Here is a 21,024-nt window from a genome sequence, read left to right on the forward strand (position 1 = left end):
TGCTTGTTGTTTCTTTGTTTGCTTAATTATTAGCTAATTTTTAAATTTCTTAAGAAAGGCTGCTTTTTTACAGGAAGCATTTCCTTCAGGGATGAACTAGTAAATTCAGAGTGTGGATAAGCACTAAGATTCATGCCTGATTATTATTTTCAAAGAGTAAATTTTGGTTTATCTGTGTCTACTGAAACAGATCTTTAATGTGAAGAATCAAGGAGGTCCATTTTGATCCCTATCCTAATTCAGCATTTGTTGCTGACTTAAAAGAAGGTGTTGGTGATGAGATTAAATACATAGATGGTATAAATCTGGGGGGCAGTATTAAACTTAAAGGCCTTAGTAAGTTCTGTAAAATCCAAAAACCATTTTGTGTTTGATAAGAACTTTTAGTGTTTGAATTGTGTACATGGTAGGAGAAAGAGAACTCATTGTTGTTTTTGTTCATTAGCACTTTTCTTTCAGGGCAGTTAGACAGTTGGATCAGATAATTTTTTGGCAACAAAAAGCTATCTTCTGTCTCTCTGTATCTCTATGTGTCTGTGTCTCTGTTCTCTCTGTCTCTCTGTCTCTCTCTCTCTCTCTCTCTCTCTCTGTCAATCTTGTTTAGATATGAGGTTATTTTATCAGGTAAGGATTAATTGTCAAAGTTAATTGTGCAGTTAGAGTTTACTGGAGAGTTAGTCCATGTTATTACATGCTTGTAATTTGATTTTTGCTGTTTAATGGTTTGGGTGAAAATATCTATAGTGCCAGATAATGTCACTATTTAATAACAACAAAACACCTCAAAATTATTTTTTTATTTTAGAAGCACTCCTGTTTACATATCAATCCCTCCATTCCCTCACCCTCTCATCCTCCCATGCTTCCTTCTGACCCTCAACCAACTTCCACCCACTCCCCATGGATAGTGAGGCCCTCAACAGAGGATCATCAAAGTCTGTCACATCATTTGTGGGAGAGCCCAGGCCCTCCTTCCCGTATCTGGGCTGCAATAATATCCCTCCATAGGGAATGGGCTCCAAAAGTCCATTTGTGCTCTGGGGATAAACACTTGCTCTACTGTTAGAGGTCTCATAGACTGCCCTGGCCTCCTAGCTGGCACCCATGTTCAGAGGTTTTGGTTCGGTCTAATGCTGGTACCCCAGCTTTATGATTAGGGTCTCCATACTCTCACTATGTCAACTGTTTCTGTGGGCTTCTCCAGCAGTGTCTTAGCTCCTCTGCTCATCCCTCCTCCCTCTCTGCAACTGGTATCCAGGAGTATGGCTCAGTGTTTAGCTATGGGTTACTGTTTCTGCTTCAGTCAACTACTAGGCTCTAGGAATGGCAACCAAGATAGTCATCAATCTCATTATAGGGGAAGGGCATCAAAGGCAGCCTCTCCACCATTGCCTAGATTCATAGTCAGGATCATCCCTGTGGATCCCCTAACATTTCCCCTGTGCCAGACCTCTCTCCAAAACTGTACTGGCTTCCTCTATTGAGGCATCTCCTTTCTTGCCATCCCCTGTTCCTTCCCTGTCTCAGTCCTCCTGTTCTCCCCTCTTCTCCCCCTGGCCCCTTCCTACCTCCCTCCTCTCTCCCCATACCCATACTCCCAATTTGCTCAGGGATTCTTGCCCCCCTCCCGTTATCTTGGGGGATCATGCATTCTTCTCTTGGGGTTGTCCTTGTTTCCTAGTTTCTCTGGTGTTGTGGATTGTAGACTGGTAGTCCTTTGTTCTATGTCTAAGTCTAATATCCATATATGAGTGAGTACATACTCTGTCTTTCTGTGATTGGGTTACCTCACTCAGGGTGTTTTTTTTCCAGTTCCATCCATTTGCCTGCAAATTTCAAGATTTTGGTTTTTTTTCCCCGCTGAGTAATACTCCATTGTGTAAATGTACCACATTTTCACCATCCACTCTTTTTGGTTGAGGAGCATCTAAGTTACTTCCAGGTTCTGGCTATTACAAACAACACTGGTATGAACATAGCTTAACATATGTCCTTGCTGTATGAATGTGCATTATTTGGTTATATGACCAAGATTGGAATTGATGGAACTTGAGGTAGACTGATTCCCATTTTTCCTGAGAAACCGCCATACTGATTTCCTAAGAGGGTGTACAAGTTTGTTCTCCCACCAGCAGTGGAGGAGTGTTTCCCTTTCTCCACATCCTCTACACCAGAGACTGTCATTAGTGTTTTTGATTGTATACATTCTGACAGGAATAAGATGATATCTCAGAGTTGTTTTGATTTGCATTTCCCTGATGACTAAGAATGTGGAGCTCTTTCTTAGGTATCTTTCAGTCATTTTAGATTACTCTTCTGAGAATTCTCTATTTCTGTACTTCACCTTTTAGTTGGATTTTTTGGTGTTTGGTTGGCTAGCTTCTTCAGTTCTTTGTATATTTTTGGACATCAGACCTCTGTCAGATGTTGGAGAAGATCTTTTCCCATTCTGTGGGATGCCTTTTTGTCTTGCTGACTGTGTCCTTTGTCTTACAGAATCTTCTCAGTTTCAGGAGGTCCCATTTATAAATTGTTGATCTCAGTGTCCTTGTCACTGGTGTTATGTTCAGGAAGCATTCTACTGTAATAGTTCATTCAAGGGTACCTCCCAATTACTCTTCTAAGAGGTTCAATATGACTGGATTTATGTTGAGGTCTTTAATCCATTTGGATTTAAGTTTTCTTCATGGTGATGAGTAAGGATCTATCTGCAATCTTTTACATGTCTGCATCCAGTTGTGCCAGCATCACTTGTTGAAGATGCTTTCTTTTTCCATTGTATAACTTTAGCTTCTTTGCCAAAAAATCAAGTGTAGGTGTGTGAATTAATATCATGGTTTTCAGTTGGATTCCATTGGTCTACCTGTCTGTTTTTGGGCCAATACTAAGCTGTTTTCAGGATTATGTTTCTATAATAGAGCTTGAAGACAGGGTTGGTGATGCCTCCGGAAGTTCCGTTATTGTATAGGGTTGTGGCTATCGTGGGTTTTTTATTTTTCCATATTAAGTTGAGCATAGATCTTTCAAGATCTGTGAAGAATTGTGTTGGGATTTTGATAGGGATTGCACTGAATCTGTTTATTGCTTTTGGCAAGATTGTTATTTTTACTATGTTGATTCTATCTATCCAAGAGCATGGGAAAATTTTCCATTTTCTGGTATCTTTTTTAGTTCCTTTTTTTAAGGACTCAAAGTTATTACTGTACAGGTCTTTCACTTTTGTGGTTAGCATTACTCCAAGATATTTTATGCTCTTTGTGGCTATTGTAAAGGGTGATGTTTCTCTGATATCTTTCTCAGCCCATTTATCATCTGTATACAGTAGAGCTACTGATCTTTTTTAGTTAACTTTGTATCCTGCCACTTTGCTGAAGGTATTTATCAGCTGTAGGAGTTCTCTAGTAGGGTTTTTGGGTCACTCATGTAAACTATCATATCATCTGCAAATAGTGAAAATTTGATTTCTTTTCCAATTTGTATCCTTTTGTTGTCTTATTGCTCTAGCTAGGACTTCAAGTACAATATTGAAGAGATATGGAGAGAGTGGACAGCCTTGTCTTGTTCCTGATTTCAGAGGAATCGCTTTGAGTTTCTCTCCATTTGTTTTAATGTTGGCTGTTGATTTACTGTATATTGCTTTTATTATGTTCAGGGATGCTCCTGTTATCCCTGATCTCTCCAAGACCTTTATAATGAAGGGGTCTCGGATTTCATCAAAGGCTTTTCCTGCATCTAGTGAGATGATCATGTAGTTTTCTTTTTCAGGTTGTTTATATGGTGGATTACATTGATGGATTTTCATATGTTCAACCATCCCTGCAACCATGGGATGAAGTCTACTTGATCATATTGGATGATTTTTCTTATGTGTTCCTGGATTCGATTTGCCAGTATTTTGTGGAGTATTTTTGCATCGATGTTCATGAGGGATATTGGTCTGTAGTTCTCTTTCTTAGTTGTGCTTTGTGTGGCTTGGGTATCAAGGTCATTGTAGCCTCTTAACAAAACTGGCAATGCCCTTTCTGCTTCTATTGTGTGGAACACTTTGAGGAGTAATGGTATTAGCTCTTCTTTGAATTTCTTGTAGAATTCTACACTGAAACCATCTGACCCTGAGCTTTTTTTGGTTGGGAGACTTTTGATGACTGCTTCTATTTCATTAGGGGTTATAGGTCTGTTTACATTGCTTATCTGTTCTTGATTTAATTTTGGTAGTGATACCCATTCAAGAAATTGTCATTTCCATTAAATTTTCAAATTTTGTGGAGTACAGGTTTTCAAAGTATGCCCTGATGATTATCTTGATTTCCTCAGTGTCCATTGTTATGTCCCCCTTTTTATTTCCGATTTGTTAATTACCTTGCTCTCTCACTGCCTTTTGGTTAGTTTGGATAAAGGTTTGTCTATCTTGTTGATTTTCTCAAAGAACCAATTCTTTGTTTCTTTGATTCTTTGTATGTTTTCCTAGTTTATAATTTTTTATTTCAGCCCTCAATGTGATTATTTCCTGGCATCTACTCTTCTAGTGTGTGTTTGCTTCTTTTTGTTCTAGAGCTTTCAGTTGTGCGGTTAATTCTCTAGTGTGACTATTCTCCAGTTTCTTCATATGTGCATTTAGTGCTATGAACTTTCCTGTTAGTATTGCCTTCAAAGTGTCCTATAAATTTGGGCATGTTGTGTCTTAATTTTCATTGAATTTTAGGAAGTTCTCAATTTTTTTCTTTAATTCTTCCTTGACCCAGGGTTGGTGCAATTGTGCATTGTTCAATTTCCATGAGTTTGTAGGGTTTCTGCAATTTGTGATCTTGGTGAATTCTAATTTTAAATAATGATGGTCTGATAAAGTACAGGGGGTTATTCCATTTTTTGTATCTGTTGAGGTTTGCTATGTTGCCAAGTATGTGGTTGATTTTAGAGAAGGTCCCATGTGGCACTGAGAAGAAGATACATTCTTTTATGTTTGGGTGGAATGTTCTATAGATGTCTGTTTAACACAATCGGGTCAAAACTACTGTTAGTTCCTTTGTTTCTTTTTTTGAGTGTGTTTCTGGTTGTCCTGTCTGGTGGTGAGAGTGGGGTGCTGAAGTCTCCCTCCAAAACTATATAAGGTCTTATGCATGAACTGAGTTCTAGTAATGTCTCTTTTAAGAACATGGGCACCCTTGTGTTTGAAGCATAGATGTTCAGGACTGAGACTTCTTTCTGATGGGTTTTTCCCGTGATGAATATGAAATGACCTTCTTTATCTCTTTTGATTGATTTTAGTTTGAAGTCTAATTTGTTCGATACTAGGATAGCTAAACCAGCTTGTTTCTTGGATTCATTTGATTGGAAAATCTTATCCCACCCCTTTACTCTGAGGTAATGTCTGTCTTTGAAGTTGATGTGTGTTTCTTCTATGCAGAAGAAGGATGGGTTCTGTCTTCATATCCATTCTGTTACCCTGTGCCTTTTATAGGCAAATTAAGACCATTAATATTGAGGGAGATTAAGGGCCATTGAGTATTAATTCTTATTTGTTTTTTATTTGTTGTTGGTAGTGTTATTGTTTGTGGATTTACCCCTTCCACTTTTCTTTTGTCTTTTGGTAAAATTGGATTATCTATTGCCTATATATTTTTGTGTGTAATTAACTTCCTTGGGTTGAAGTTTTCCTTCCAGAACTTTCTATAGGGCTGGATTTGTGGATACCTATTGCTTAAATCTGGTTGTCATTGAATATCTTGTTTTCTCCATCTATAGTGATTTAAAGCTTTGCTGGTTATAGTTGTCTGGGCTGTTATCCGTGGTCTGTTAGTGTTGGTAGAATATCTATCAAGAACCTTCTGGTTTTCAGAGTTTGAATGGAGAAGTCAGGTGATTCTGATAGGTTTGCCTTTGTATGTTACTGGCCTTTTTCCTTTGCTGCTCTTAATATTCTTTTTTATTTCTGTATGTTTGGGGTTTTTACTATTATGTTGTGAGGGGACTTCCTTTTGTGGTCCACTCAATTTGGTGTTCTTTAGGCTTCTTTTACTTTCATTGGCATATCTTTCTTTAGGTTGGGAAAGTTTTCTTCTATGATTTTGTTGAATATGTTTTCTGTACCTTTGAGCTGGGTTTCTTCACCTTCTTCTATACCTATTATTCTTAGATTTGGGTTTTTCACGGTGTCCCATATAAATCCTGGATATTTTGTGTTAGTGATTTGTTGGACTTAAGATTTTCTTTGGTCAATGAATGTATTTATCCTGTTGAAACTTCAGTGCCTGAAATTCTGTCTTTTAACTGTATTCTGTTTGTTATACTTGCATCTTTAGTTCTGATAGTTTACTCACCTTTTGTTTCATATTTTTATTTAACTTTTTACACCTGTCACTCTCAGTTCCCTCTCCCTCCCCTCCTCACCAACCCCCAATCCTGCCAATCCCTCACCCCCACTCCATCCCTCTTCTGCTCCCCAGTGAGGGCAAGGGCTTCCATGAGGGATTTTCAGGGTCTGTCACATCATCCTGAGAAGGGTCTAGGTTCTTCCCCATGTGTCCAGACTAAAAGAGCATCCCTCCATGTGGTATGTGTTCCCAGAGTCCCTCTGTATGCCAGGAATAAACACTGCTCTACTCTACAAGGTCCCACAGATTGTCAAGGCCTCCTCTCTGCCACCCAGGTTCAGTGGGAGGAATGTCTGGATCAGTCCCATGCTGGACCCTGAGTCATCAGTCTGGGGTCCATGTGTTCTCCCTTGTTTAGGTCAGCTGCCTCTGTGGGTTTCGCCATCCTGTTCTTGATTCCCTTGGTCATCACTCTTCTTTGCAACTGGGTTTCAGGAGCTCAGTTCGGTTCACAGTTCAGGGTGTCTGCCTCTGCCTCCATCAGCCACTGGATGAGAGTTCTAGGATGGCATATAAGGTAGTCATCATTCTCATTATCACGGGAGGGCATTTAACATAGCCTAAATGCCAGCTGGTGTCATTCTTGTAAATCTGTGAAGATCTCACTAGTGCCAGATCTCTCGTCTAACTTATAATAGCTCCCCCTTTTCTGGTATCTCCCATCCTTTTCTCCTCTATTCTTACCCTGGCTCAACCTTCCTGCTCTCCCATGTCCTCCTCTCCCCTCCTCTTTTCTCCCTCTCTTTCTCCCATCTACTTCTGCCCTCCCCTTCTCCCCCCAAACTAATTAGGAGATCTCATTCCATAACCCTTCTCCTGGTTACCATGCATATCTCTCTTAGGGTCCTCCCTGTACCCCAGCCTCTCTGGTGGTGGAATTGTGGCCTGGCAGTGCCCTGGTCTATGTCTCAAATCCATGTATGAGTGAGTACATACCATGTTTCTCTTTTTGTGACTGGATCACCTCACTCGGAATGGTTTCTTCTAGTGCCATCCATTTGCCTGGAAATTTCAAGATTCCATTTTTTTCTGCTGAGTAGTCCTCCATTGTGTAAAAGTACCTCATATTCTCTATCCACTCTTCAGTTGAGGGCCATCTAGGTTCTTTCCAGGTTCTGGCTATTTCAAATAATGCTGCTATGAACATAATTGAGCAGATGTCCTTGTTGTATGATGGTACATCTTTTGTGTATATGCCTAAGAGTGGAATTGCTGGATCTTGTGTTAGACTGATTTCTATTTTCCTGAGGAATCTCCATACCGATCTACAAAGTGGCTACACAAGTTGGCACTCCCACCAGCAGTGGAGGAGTGTTCCCCTTTCTCCACATCCTCTCCAGCATAAACTGTCATCAGTGTTTTTGATTTTAGCCATTCTGACAGGAGTGGGATGGTATCTCAGTTTACTCACCTTTTCTAATTCCAGCATTCCTTCAGACTGGTTTTTTTATTGTCTCTCTTTCAGATTTCAAACCTTGCACTGTTTCAATTGTTTCTTGTAATTTTTTGTTTGTCTTTTCTTCCATTTCTTTAAAAGATTTTCTCATTTCTTCTTTTAGTGTCTCTATCATTTTCATGATATTGTTTCATCTGTGTTGTCATGTTCAGATCTTGATGGTGTAGAGTCCCTAGACTCTGGTGGTGTCATATTGTTTTTCCTGTCACTGGATTTGTTCTTGTATTGTTGTCTTCCCATCCCTTCTTTCAGTGGGTACAGGTGGGGTCTCTTCCTTTCCTGGTGAGTACAGGTCCAAGGTTCTCTTTTGGTGGGTGCAAGCAGGTCCAATTCACTGATGGGTCTCAAGGTGGGTGTAGTTGGGTCTCAGGCACTCCCCGGGAGGTGGGAGCTCTGCCTTCTCCCATCTGCCCTCTGCCCTGAATGGGGGTGGGTATAGGCAGACTCTCTCAGTAGACTTCGAGTTGCTCAGTCTTCTGGGGGTGAGTTGAGCTTGCTGCAGTTCCCAGTCTGGGAGATCCAAGAAAGAGCAAGCAGAAGGAAGTGGGGACCAGGAAGGGGGCCTGGAACTCACCTCTGCCCTCTGGCCTCTGCCCTGAGTGGGGGTGGGAGTAGGCCAGCTCTCTCAGCAGTCTTCTGTTCTCAGTCCTCAGGGGGCTAGTGGAGCTTGCTGCAGTTCCTAGTCCAGGAGATCCCGGAGAGTCCTTTTTTAACTCTTAATATTTTTCTTTATTCCTTAAGTTTGGTGTTTTGATTATTATGTGGTGGGTGGACTTGTTTTTGTGGTCCAGCCTATTTGGTGTTCTGTTATCTTCTTGTACTTTCATAGGCATATCTTTCTTTAGTTGGGGAAGTTTTCTTCTATGCTTTTGTTGAATATGTTTTCTGTACCTTTGAGCTGTATTTCTTCACCATCTTCTATACCTATTAATCTTATGTTTGACCTTTGCAATGTGCCCCATATTTCCTGAATATTTTGTGTTTGGGATTTGTTGGACTTGACATTTTCCTTGGTTGATGACGGTATATCCTCTCTTGAGTCTTCAACACCTGAGATTCTCTCTTCCATCTCTTGTACTCTATTGGGTATACTTATATCTGTAGTTCCTGATAGTTTACCCAGTGTTTCTCTTTCCAGCATCCCATCATTCTTTGTTTTCTTTATTGTTTTTATTTCAACTTTCAAGCCTATAACTGTCTGAATTGTTTTCTTTACTTGTTTGGTTGTTTTTTCTTGGCTTTCTTTAGATTCTTTAAGGGATTCACGTATTTCTTGAATTTTTTGGTTTGTCTTTACCTACATTTCTTGTGTTTCTTGTTTGGTTTGTTTTTCTTCTATTTTTAAGGGATTTTCTCATTCCCTCTTTAAGGGTCTCTATCATCTTCATAAAATAGTTTTCGAGGTGTTTCTCTTCTGCTTCATCTGCATTGGGCTTTTCAAGTCTTGCTAGTATGGAGTCCCTAGATTCTGGTGTGTCATATTTGTCTTTCTGTTGTTGAGTGTATTCTTATACTGTTGTCTTCTGATCCCTTCTTTGAATGGTTGAAGGTGGGGTCTTGCCTTTTCCTCAAGTCTCCTGGTGGCATATATGGGCCAAGATGTCAGTGTCTGCAACTCTAGATATCTGGCATTTCCTGGTATTCTCCTCACTCAAGCGTGGGGCACAGGACAGAGGGAGTCCAAGGGTGAGGTGTGACCAGATTTAGGATCGTCCTTCCTGCTACTCTATGAGAGGAGCAGACCCCGAAAGATTCAAGGGGTTATGATGACAGGAATTGGGGCCAGAGCAGAGCCCACACTTACCTCAAGCAGAGGGCAGAGGGCAGATGGGACCACCTCAAAATTCTAACCATGAGAGTTTAGCTTATTATGTGTAAGGTACTGTGATGAGCTATAGAAAGCAAAATTTTCCTTTTTTGGATCTTGATGATCCTTTCCAAAGAGATGGGAACTTGATATTAATTCCAGCCAAACGATTGAAGACTTTCAGGTTCGCATAACCAAAGGCTTTTTTTTCTTTTTTCTTTTGGTCAAACCCATAATTCTTCAGCAAGCTTGCATAGGGAAATTAAGCAGTGAAAATTTGACCTACTTGCACACTCATTAGGCATAATGCAAGGCTTAATATTAGAGAGGGTTTATGCGTGTGAATCTGAGTGCATGCTTGCCCGTGTGTGTGTGTGTGTGTGTGTGTGTGTGTGTGTGTGTGTGTGTGTGTGTGTGTGTGATACTGAGAATGGAACCTAAGGCTTCATAATGCTAAGTGCTCTACCACTGAGCTATAGCCCTAGCTTAATTCATTTGTTTTTTAAATGTGTGTCCTTTCAAATGAAATGGGAGCCCCCTACTGTTCTGCTAATCAAGGAATGAAGTTGAAAATATGTTTTGGCTTTGGTAGGGGGCAAAAATAGCTGGTGCCAGAGCTCATACATTGAAATAGACTAGGGGGTCTGTTTTCTGGTCTATCATTCTCCAGTGGTAGATCATTAATGACAAATATGTTAGCTGGGAGTCCCCAGCTGCCATCAGTTCATTTCCCAGTTGTTTGGGGGGATAATCCTTGTTAGGTATGAGTTTGCAATTCCACAGGTATTACAATGTCAGGGCAAGTCCCCACTTCCGGTTGAACGTTTTTACCACAGCAAAAATTGGATTGTCTGCAAAATGTTGATCTTCCATAAAATAAGTAGCAGCACCTTTTAAGAAACTTTGAACTATGTTTGAAGTAGTGAAGAATTCTGGGAAGATCATGGCTGTGCATTCCTAAAATTGTGATGCTGTATTAGGGTTTCTGATTTCTGTGGTCTCTCATACTTGTCACCAGAGGCCTGGCCACTTTGCTTCAACTCTTTGCATTCTCACATTTTAAACAATGATTTATTTTGGGCTGGAGAGATGGCTCAGAGGTTAAGAACACTGGCTGCTCTTGCAGAGGACCCAGGTTTGGTTCCCAGCACCCATGTAAATCCAGTTCCAGGGAAATATGGTGTCCTTTTCTGGCCACCAGCAATGCACACATGTGGCACATCCACATACATGCAGGCAAATCACTCATAAAAATTAAAAAACATTTTTGAATTTTTGTGTATATGTAATTGTGTGACCACCTGGTGCCCTGGAAAGCCAGAAAGTGTTAGATTCCCCTGCGATTGGAGTTACAGGCAGTTATGAAATGGTCAATGTGGGTGCTAAGGATCAAACTCCCTTTTCAAAGGGTACGTGCTCATAACTGTTGAGCGTTCTTTCCAACCCCTGAAGCTTGACAAGTAAACTTATTCATTTTGATTCTACTGGAAGTAGTCTTCAGTCAAGCGTGTGAATGCTAGTTCTGGCTTTATTTGTGTTGCTGAGTTTTGCCAGCTGAAAATGGAACACTTAGCTAATAGTATAGAGTGTGTTGTTTTCTTTTCAGTGCTATGTGAAGGTTGATAACAAGTATACATACAAGTTAATACCGTTACTTGAGCTCCATTGCAGGTCTGGGAGCATTTGGAATTTGCTTTCATTTGACTATTCAGGTTAAAATTCCTGAACTGCCTTTCTTCTTTTTTTCCTTCCTTCCCTCCTTTTTCATCTCCTTTTAGCTTATGTCTTTTCTGTCTGTCTCTGTCCTTCTGTTTCTCTATTTCTGTTTCTCCACTCCCACCTCTTGGTAAAATACCATAAAACGAAGGGACAAAACCCTCTGCATTTCTTATTATAACATCTTATGGAATCACCAAGAAGTTGTGAATTTTAGGCTATTGCATCCTTAAGACTCTGACTCACCCTTGAAGTTCCATTTTATTTTCCTTGCATGTGGATGTTTATTTACTTATAGCCCGCCTTCTTTCACAAAGGATTTGAGTTGCCAAGCTTTAACTTGTTCAAAACTTCAGGTGGTGTTCCAACTGATGAAGGCTGCATTCCTCACATCTTCAAAGGGAAAATAAGAAGTTATTGCAAAAATAGAAGTATCAACTTTTCCACATTACACAAAAAACTATTAAGAGCAGTGATTCAGACATTTCCTGTGAAATCTGTTTTACAAATTTCTTGGCAGAGCCATTAGACGAACAGCTTACTCAAGGCTTCCAGTGAAATGCAGCTCAGAAAACAAGAGATATAAACAGAACGTTTGCCCTGGTTCTGTTTACCTACACCACCCCCTGGGGAGTGTATCTGCTTGGATTCTTCATCATGTAAGTATGACCTCTATTTCTGAATATGTCTAATTAGAAGCATTAAGCATGTCTGTAACTAATCTCAACAAACATGTCTGTCAGTTTGGATATGAAGAAAAATGTAGTCAAATTGCCAGCAGATGTGAACATGAGCGATTTTTTTTGCCTTAAATTGTATGCAGTGTACTCATTAAGTACCTAACTCATACTATGTATTACTTCCTGTTAGCAGATTTTTGTACACATGTACATATGAATGTTTATGTTTGTGTTCTTCCCACTAGATTCTGAACTTGTGGAGGGCAGGCTGCAAATCTGTATCAAATATTTTTATCTTCAGTGTCATAATAGTACAGATTAGAGGCTGTTTTGGTGGATTAAGAAATGAAACTGTATAGTCAATCGTAATACCTTTGGGAACTGGTCGTATTTTCCATTTTCAGTTCGACTGGTCTGATTTTATAAATAAATTAGCTTGGTTTTTTACCAAAAAAAAGCCCTTTGTATTTTGTGAGCACCCATGATTAAGCTTGGCGATGTAAACAGAGTCCATTCATCAGCTTTAATTCACATGATCATGTTTCAAGTTGCTCTTTTTTTAAAAAATGCATTTACATTTCTCTTTAAAATAGTTAATGAAACATAACTGTCACAAAGATCACCACCTTTAATGTGATGAGTTTGAGCATACGCACACATCCACGAAGTTATTGTCACAATCAATGTGATAAACACAATCAGATTGCTTCTGTGTGGTTGGGAGTTGTTGGGTTTCACATCCTTCTGAGTGATGTAACTTGACATTTGCACATACTCACTCATGCAAGGGTCTTTGAAGTGCTATTTCCTGGCCCAGATAAGGAGATATGGTCATCTACAGAATTCTAAACAGCAGTTTTCTGACTCAGTTTCCTGCCCTGGCCCAGGTTCCTCTAAGAATTATTCATGAAAGACTCCCCTTTCTCATCAACAAAGGCATAAATGTGACGACTAGACTAAGATTAGCTTGGCTGACTATTGATTTTGGGGGGGCTAGGGGGAGAATCTTCCAGTTCTCTCTCTCTCTCTCTCTCTCTCTCTCTCTCTCTCTCTCTCTGATGATTTGAATAAGTCATCTGGTTTTGTTTTAAAAGTGAGAAAGAGGTAAGTGGAAAAGGATGTGCATGGGGTAGTATATAAGACCTGACCTCAACATAGTTGTTTTTTGTGATTCAAATCCTTCTGAGCACAATGACAAGTAAAAGATATTATCCTTGTCTTCATTTTTTATTCTTCCTCTTTCTGTATTTCATATTGTTCCCAGTGCCTTTCTATTTATTCCATTTGTAAACACATTGAGACCCACGTCTTTTGATATACCTGTGCCAATCACCTAAGATACTTTTTCTTTCCTTCCACTTTATAAGAATTGAAAATTTTAGCCGGGCGGTGGTGGCGCACGCCTTTAATCCCAGCACTCGGGAGACAGAGGCAGGCAGATTGCTGTGAGTTCGAGGCTGGACTGGACCGACAGCCTCGAAAACAATAGAGAGAAACCCTGTCTCGTAAAAACTAAAAAAAAAAGAATTGAAAAATTTACCCCTTCCCTTTCCTTCCTCCAAACACTTCTGTATCCTCTCCTTATTTTCTTTCAAACTTGCAACCTTTAAAAATTGTTATTGCATTCATGTCTACATACATGTCTTTATTTCTAAACAAAGCCTTCTCAATCTGTATGTTACTTAGATATGTGTTTTCAGGGCTTGCCATTTGGTATTGAATAACCAACTGCTGTGCTCTTCCCTGGGGAAGACTATTTTTCCACTCTCAGAATTCCTTAGTTGCCTATAGTTTTTTGTAAAATTACCCCTAAGCTTACTTTAATAATGAAGGATTTAAAAGCCTGGTTTTAATGGTAGGGAGAGAAAAAATACACCAGGGTTGATTTTTTAAAAAAAATTCTTTGTGTTTTGACATCCTACCCTATAATTCTACATTAATGAAAATGATCCAAAGGTAAGTTGTAGTTGAATCTTAGAAAACACGTTAGGATGCAAAAAAAAATTGTTGGTTAGACAACAATTTTGCCTCCTGAGTGCTGGAACAGAAGGCATGCACCATCATGCCAACCTTAGGATCACTTTTTTAAGGCAGTGCAAAATATTAAAAGAACCTGTCAGCCGGGCGGTGGTGGCGCACGCCTTTAATCCCAGCACTCAGGAGGCAGAGGCAGGCGGATCTCTGTGAGTTCGAGGCTGGGCTGGACCAACAGCCTCCAAAACAATACAGAGAAACCCTGTCTCGTAAAACCAAAAAAAAAAAAAAAAAGAACCTGTCATTCTTTCATCCCAGTAACATGATGTATGGTTCTAAACATGTTATTGAATTTGATTTGCTACAGGTTTTATTGAGTAGTTTTTCAGCTATGTCCATCAGGCATAGTGCTTCATAATTCCCTTGTTTGTCAGAGATGGTATTTGCAGGACTCCAACTAAAAGTTGCAAAGTGGCCATTGAGCTTTGTTTAACATGGCGTTAAGAACAAAACAGAACATTCCATGAGCAAATACGCACTTCTGAAGAGATGATCCACATCAAAAATTTGAAATATCTGATTGAAAAGCCTGGCTTCCACCTCTTAGAAAATTAAAAAGATACGACAACACAGCGTAATGGCCCTGATACCCTGAAGCTAATTATTATCCTCCACCAAGGGACTCATTCGGATTGACTTTCTGAACACTTAGACATTTTAAATTGTGTCTCCCACGTGTATATTCTCCTAGTCATGCTTTCTTGAGACAAAGAGCTTTAAGCAGCTCACATATCCAACTGCATTCTGGAATTTTGAGACACTATCAGAGACATAGATGCTTATGTAGTTTTCTCTGCAGTGAAAATACCCCCACTTTACACTTTGTATCAAATTACATTTCAGATTACCTTCTGCTTTGTCTAACAAATCACTAAATAAGAGTTAATATTTACTATCTCTTCGATATTTTTAACACAGAGAGAAAACAGTTATGCTGTATGTAGGATAGTTTTATTTCAGCTTCACACAAGCAAAAGTCATCTGAGAGGAGGGAAAAAGCCTCAATAAGATCAGACTGTATGCAAGTCCGTGGGGTATTTTCTTAATTGATTGATGGCAGAGGGCCAAGCCCATTGTGGGTGGAACTAACCATGGGCTGGCGGCCCTGGGTCTTATAAGAAAGCAGCATGGCAGAGCATTGGTGGCGCATGCCTTTAATCCCAGCACTCAGGAGGCAGAGCCAGGAGGATCTCTGTGAGTTCGAGGCCAGCCTGGTCTACAGAGCCAGTGCCAGGATAGGTTTCAAAGCTATACTGAGAATCTCTATCTCGAAAAACCAAAAAAAAAAGCTATGTTTAATGACTGGATAAGGGGGAACTCTTGAACCCCAGACTGATGGCTGAGAGGCCAACAGGGGACTGATCCAGACACCATGAGTGTAGTATCAGTGAGGAGCCCTCAGAAATCTCTGGGACCTTGGGTGTATGAATGAACTTTGGGAGCCCATTCCACATGGAGGGATGCTCTCAGCCTGGACACATGGGGAAGGGCCTAGGTCTGCCCTGGATGAAATGACAGACTCTGGAGATATCCCCAAGGAGGGCCTCACCCTCTCAGGGGAATGATATGGGGATTGGGTGGGGGGCTGGGGGATTGGTGGAGGGACAAGGGAGGAGGGGTGGGAGAGGGAGCTGGGATTGACATGTGAAGCATTCATGTTTCTAATTTAAATGAAACATATATTGAGGGGGAAAAAAGAAAAGAAAGCAGCATGAACAAGCCATGGGAAGCAAGTCAGTAATCAACACCCCTCCATGACCTCTGTATAAGTCCCTACCTCCAAGTTCCTGCCCTGTTTGAGTTCCTACCCTGATTTCCTTAGATGATGAGCTGTGATATGGAAGCATAAGCCATATAAATCCTTTCCTCCCCAAGTTGCTTAGATCATGCTGTTTCATTACAGCAATGATAATCTTAACTAGAAAATGCTAATAATGTGTAATGATTTCCTTATGAGGAGGTTCACCATGTCACTCTTTTAATACCTGGCTCACAAAAAGCTCTTCATTATTGCCACAATGGTAGATATGACAGATGTCATAGAGATTTCATATGAATGGAAAGAATGTTCTAGACATGCTACTTTTAAATGCAAAAGATACCAATATGAAGAATTATTTGGGGACTGTAGAAGAAACACTTGTTAGCTTTGAAAAATATTTCTGTGTAAAGGAGGAGAGAATATTTAAATATCACATTTTCTTTCATTCTCTTAATTTTATTTAAAAATTATAAGTGTAACATTTTCCTCTCATTTCTAGTACACCAATCAAGAAGAATACTGTTTTTCCCCACTAGATATCTTCTCCAAGAATTTTCATTATTCTGATACAGGAATCTATCTGCTCACGGAAATTTCTTTTACTTTTTCTGGCCACTGTAAGTGATCAGAGGAAAAATTCAAACACTGAAACATCAGCTTATATATAGAAAACTTTGAAACCAAAGAAAGGTGTTTTATGTTGTTTGAGAATGGGTCTCCCTAACACAGAACTGGCTGTCCTGGAACTTACTGTTTAGATTAGATTAGCTTTGAACTCAGAGATCTGCTGCCCTCTGCTTCCTGAGTGCTTCTATTAAAGGTGTGGGCCACCACACCCAGCACTGGAAAAAAGATTTTGTTTTTGCCATCAATTGGCACTAAAAGCAAGATGTCATTTCATATGCCTGTGTGACATAATTTGAAACTGGGTCTAGCCATGGGAAACATATTAACACCACTAAATCTCTTGCACAGAACCATAGTTTCAAGAGTTTTATGTTGTTTTGCATATAATCTTCTATCATTTTTATTCTCTACCTTTCTCCAGGAATCCTGCCCAGCTTCACATTTTAAAACATCGAGACCATATGAAAGACCTCCGAAGGTACCTGGTGTTCAAATACATCCAATATCTAGTCCTACCTTCTCCAAATACCATCATCACTCTACTGGGATTGCTTGCCAGTCTGTATGTTATGCTGATACTGACATTTCCTTCTGTATCCAGAAAATCCACTGTGGTGTTTATTAGTAACATAGCTCAGGCAGACATCTTAGCTGGCTGCAGCATTTTGTCTGCCATTACAACAGGTATGATAAGGAGTGAAACATCTTCAGCTTCTTTTCAATCTGGCTTGAGGCAGAATTTCCAAATAGCAAATGTACATGCCAGTTCCCTGTTACTCAGCTGTGTTAGCCTTGAGGCTTTTCTGATTACCTTTCTTCCAGTAGAGACACGCCACATAAGGAATGTTAGATGTGCCAGAGTAGCTTCTAAGATCATCTGGACTGCTGTAATTACTGAGTGTTTCCTTTATCAGCTTGAATGCATCAAATGTCTTGACATCTCTCATAGGCAAGTTCAGCTATTGTTGAATTTCTGTTATGATACCACAGCATGGCTGAAATTGCTTATTTACCCAATTGGAATTCTTTTAAGAATCTTCAATGTATATCTTTTTTATAAAATGTATTTCTGAGACTGTTGTAGTTAGTTTGTTAGGAATGTAAGATGTGGTGTTCAGTTGTTTTAGCAAACACTCATATTTAATGGGGCTGTGAAGACGTTTCACAGATACAATTAACTTTTAACTTGTTACTATTAACTTAAAGAGACTAGCATCAGTAGTGAAAATAGACCTCATGTAATCAGATGAAGGCCTTGAGAGAACTGCACAGGTTTTCCAGCAAAAGGAATATTTCCTGAAGACTGTTAACTTGAGGATCCAAGCTGTTGCCTGCAATGCATATTTCAGCCTCAAGACTACAGCACCTGTGTTCCTGATGATCCCGCTTTGTGACTCTGAAAAACTATGTAAGACAGTTAACTTCAAAGAAAGAGAAAAATGCAACCTGCTCAGTTTGCATGATGTCTGTATAATGTATGAATATTTTCAGGGCTGACAATTTAGTACTGGATAACCAATCAGCTTGCTCCTCCCTGGGGAAGACTATCTCTCCTGCTCTCAGCATCCCTTAGTTGCCTGTAGTTCATAATGTAGGTGTGAGGTCTCATGGGCTTTCCCCTTGCACATTAGCATATCTGTTGGTGTCATTGTTGTTCAGTTAATGTTCAGGCAGTCATGTAGGTGAGACTTCATGGATGTAGCTTCTGACATTCCTAGAAGAGACAGTCTCTTGGAAAACTCCCTTAACTTCTGGCTCTTAGAAATTTTTCACCTTCTCTTCTGTAATTACAACTGATGAAAAAAGAGTCTTTGAATTGAAAGAGAGCAAGGAGGAGTATATGGGAGGGTTAGGAGGGAGGAAATGGAAAATACTGTAATCATATTATAATGTCAAAATAAAAAATAGAGAATGTCATATCCTATATACTCTGTTTATTTTTATTTTTAATTTTGGAAAACCCTGAACAATGCTGAATTTTTGCTGCTGAGAAACAGAGAAAGAGATTCTTACAAGTTTTCTGAATTAGTTTTGGGGTTTTGAAATTTCTTCTCTAATGCAACTAGATTTAAGAGCATTGGTATATTTATTTCTAGTAGTAAAATATACATAATATGATGTGTCAAGAAGTGTAAGATATCACTATTGACTACACTCAATCAAATTTCCTGGTGAGCACACACATGAGAGAGAGACAGAGAGACTTTGAAGCCACTATGTAGCTGAGACTGGCCTTTGGCACCTGACCTTCCTGATTCCACCTCCCAAGTGCTGAGATGATAGACATGTAATATCACACCTGGCTGGGTAACCTAGAGCATCCTTATAAAATTAATGAGCTTACAGAGATTGAACAATTTCTCCTCATTTTGCCAAGTGTAAAAGGAAAGGAATGAATTAAAGACTTTTAATTCAAGTGCTGTATTAGTTACTTGAAAACATCGAAATCTTCCCTAAAAGACTTACCTGTAGTGACAACGCTGATGTGATGAAAAATTGAATTTAATATTCTCATTTGAGCAAGTTGCAACTTAAATAGAACTTCTAAGCTTGTAGGATGTCTACTGTTAAGTGAAGACATTGACTAGGAAGGAAGGGCATATTCAAAATTGACATGTGGATAAATGGGCACATGCCAATGAATTGAGGACACTAAGCCACTAAGGTGAGCCAAGTTCCTTTTGTCAGTAGAAGCAGTCTCATCAAAGGAAGAACTCTACTTTGTCAGACAAACTGTTACAGAATCTCCAATAAGGCTGCCTTGCACCACTCAAATTTCTTCCTGGGGCCTTCCTAACTATCTCTTTGTTATTTCTGGGTATATAATTAGATCAAGTCCCAGCAAGCACAAAAAGGTGAGGTTTGTTGCATAAGGATGCTTGTTAAGATCCAAAACAAGTGTATGATTTTTTCCAATTTATAGATGGGAACTTGAATGAAATGTTTAGTACTAGATATTAAGGGTGGAGGATACGAGTAAGGAGGACATAGCATTGGATTATTCCACATAAGATTATAGATATTGAAAACTTAGAGTGACTACTAGCACATAGTCTTTTACCTCAAATGTAAAAAAAACATTTATTGGAGATTGATAAAATTAATTTTTAAACTAATGTACTTTATTATTTCTTTGAGAATTTCATATACTGTATTTTGATTATATTCACTTCTGCTCCTTGCTGAAACTCTTTCCATATCCATCCCCTTCTCCTCACCCCCTGAACTTTGGTGTTCTGTCTCCTAAATATTTTTTAAAGAAGATACTGTCTTGTAACAGATCTCTTGGTCCTCTGGCTCTTAGAATTTTCTGTCTTCTCTTCCACTACATTCCTTGAGCTTTAGGTATAGCATTTGTGTTATAAATGTATTAACTGGCAAGGGGCATTTGATGGAGAGGAGTGGAGGAGAAGAGAGGAGAGGTGAGGAGATAAGAAGGAGGAGAAAAAACGAGGGAGAAAGAGAGGGAGATGCCTGGGACCAGCCAGCCAGGCAGATACCAGCCAGTTAGATATAATAGGACATACAGAAAGAAAAGGTAAGAAGCCCCAAGGCAAAACATAAATAAAGAGAAAAAAGTTAAGTTACAAGAGCTAGCAAGAAATGAACATAAGATTGAACATTCATAACTAATAATAAGTATCTATGTCATGATTTGGGAGCTGGTTGGTGGCCCAAAAGTAAGCCTGGTATACATGAGATTAGGAGAAAAAATCCCAGCAGTAAAAATGTTCAAAGGCAAAATTAGTTAACTATGAGACAGGGAATAAAAACTAATATATCAATCCATTAACAAGAAAGACAAACTAAGTTAGGTGTGGTGGTGTGTGACTTTAATTCCAGCATTTGGAAGGCAGAAACAGGCAATTTTCTATGGGTTTGAGGCCAATCTGTCTGCATAGGCAAATTCCAAATGAGTCAGGGTACATAGTGAGACATTGTCTAAAACAACAAGCCAAAAAACAGAGGTTCAAATGGATGGAACTAGAAAAACTTACCCTGAGTGAGGTCACCCAGACCCAGAAAGACAAACATGGTATGTACTCACACATAAGTGGATATTAGCTATAAATGATAACCATGCCACAATCCACAGCCCCAGAAAGACTAGGTAACAAGGAGGGCCGAAAGATGGATGTATGGATCTCTCTGGGAAGGGGAAATAGAAGAGATCTCTTCAGTGGACTGTGGGTAGAGATGGGAATTGAGGGATCGGATTGGAGTATTGGTGGAGGCGAAGAGTACTGAAAGAGATGTCTGGAAGGGGTGCTTATTAGGGTCAGGTAGAAACCTCATGCAAGACAAAGTCACTTGAATCTACAAGGATGACCCCAGCTAAGACCCCTATCAATAATGGAACAGGAGCCTGAACTGGCCTTCTTCTCTAATAAGATTGGTGACAACCATCACCACAGAACCTTCCTCCAGTAAGTGATGGAAATAGATGCAGAGAGTCACAGTCAAACATTAGGATGAATCTGGGGAATCCTGCTTAACAGGGGGAAGGAGGATTGTAGAAGATAAAGGGGTCAAGGACATCACAAGAAAACTTACAGAAACAACTAATCTGG

At 39.6% G+C, this 21,024-nt stretch overlaps 1 protein-coding gene across 2 annotated transcripts in view; it reads left to right on the forward strand.

Moving 5' to 3' along the window:
• The window catches only part of LOC101826582 (P2Y purinoceptor 6-like), a 49,111-nt gene extending 30,741 nt beyond the window's left edge, over positions 1-18,370 (forward strand). The window contains exons 3-4 of one of the 2 annotated variants that reach the window (XM_040744320.1): positions 11,871-12,009; positions 16,875-18,370. In XM_040744320.1, the coding sequence (XP_040600254.1) occupies positions 12,008-12,009; positions 16,875-17,526 (654 nt within the window). In that variant the 5' untranslated portion in view covers positions 11,871-12,007 and the 3' untranslated portion in view covers positions 17,527-18,370. Of the gene's footprint in view, positions 1-11,772; positions 12,010-16,874 lie in introns of those variants that run through there. The other variant, XM_040744321.1, reaches the window with a different exon arrangement.
• The last annotated feature ends 2,654 nt before the right edge of the window (positions 18,371-21,024 follow it).

The sequence above is a fragment of the Mesocricetus auratus genome, unplaced genomic scaffold (genome assembly GCF_017639785.1).
Source record: "Mesocricetus auratus isolate SY011 unplaced genomic scaffold, BCM_Maur_2.0 Super-Scaffold_100003, whole genome shotgun sequence".
Classification (NCBI taxonomy): domain Eukaryota; kingdom Metazoa; phylum Chordata; class Mammalia; order Rodentia; family Cricetidae; genus Mesocricetus; species Mesocricetus auratus.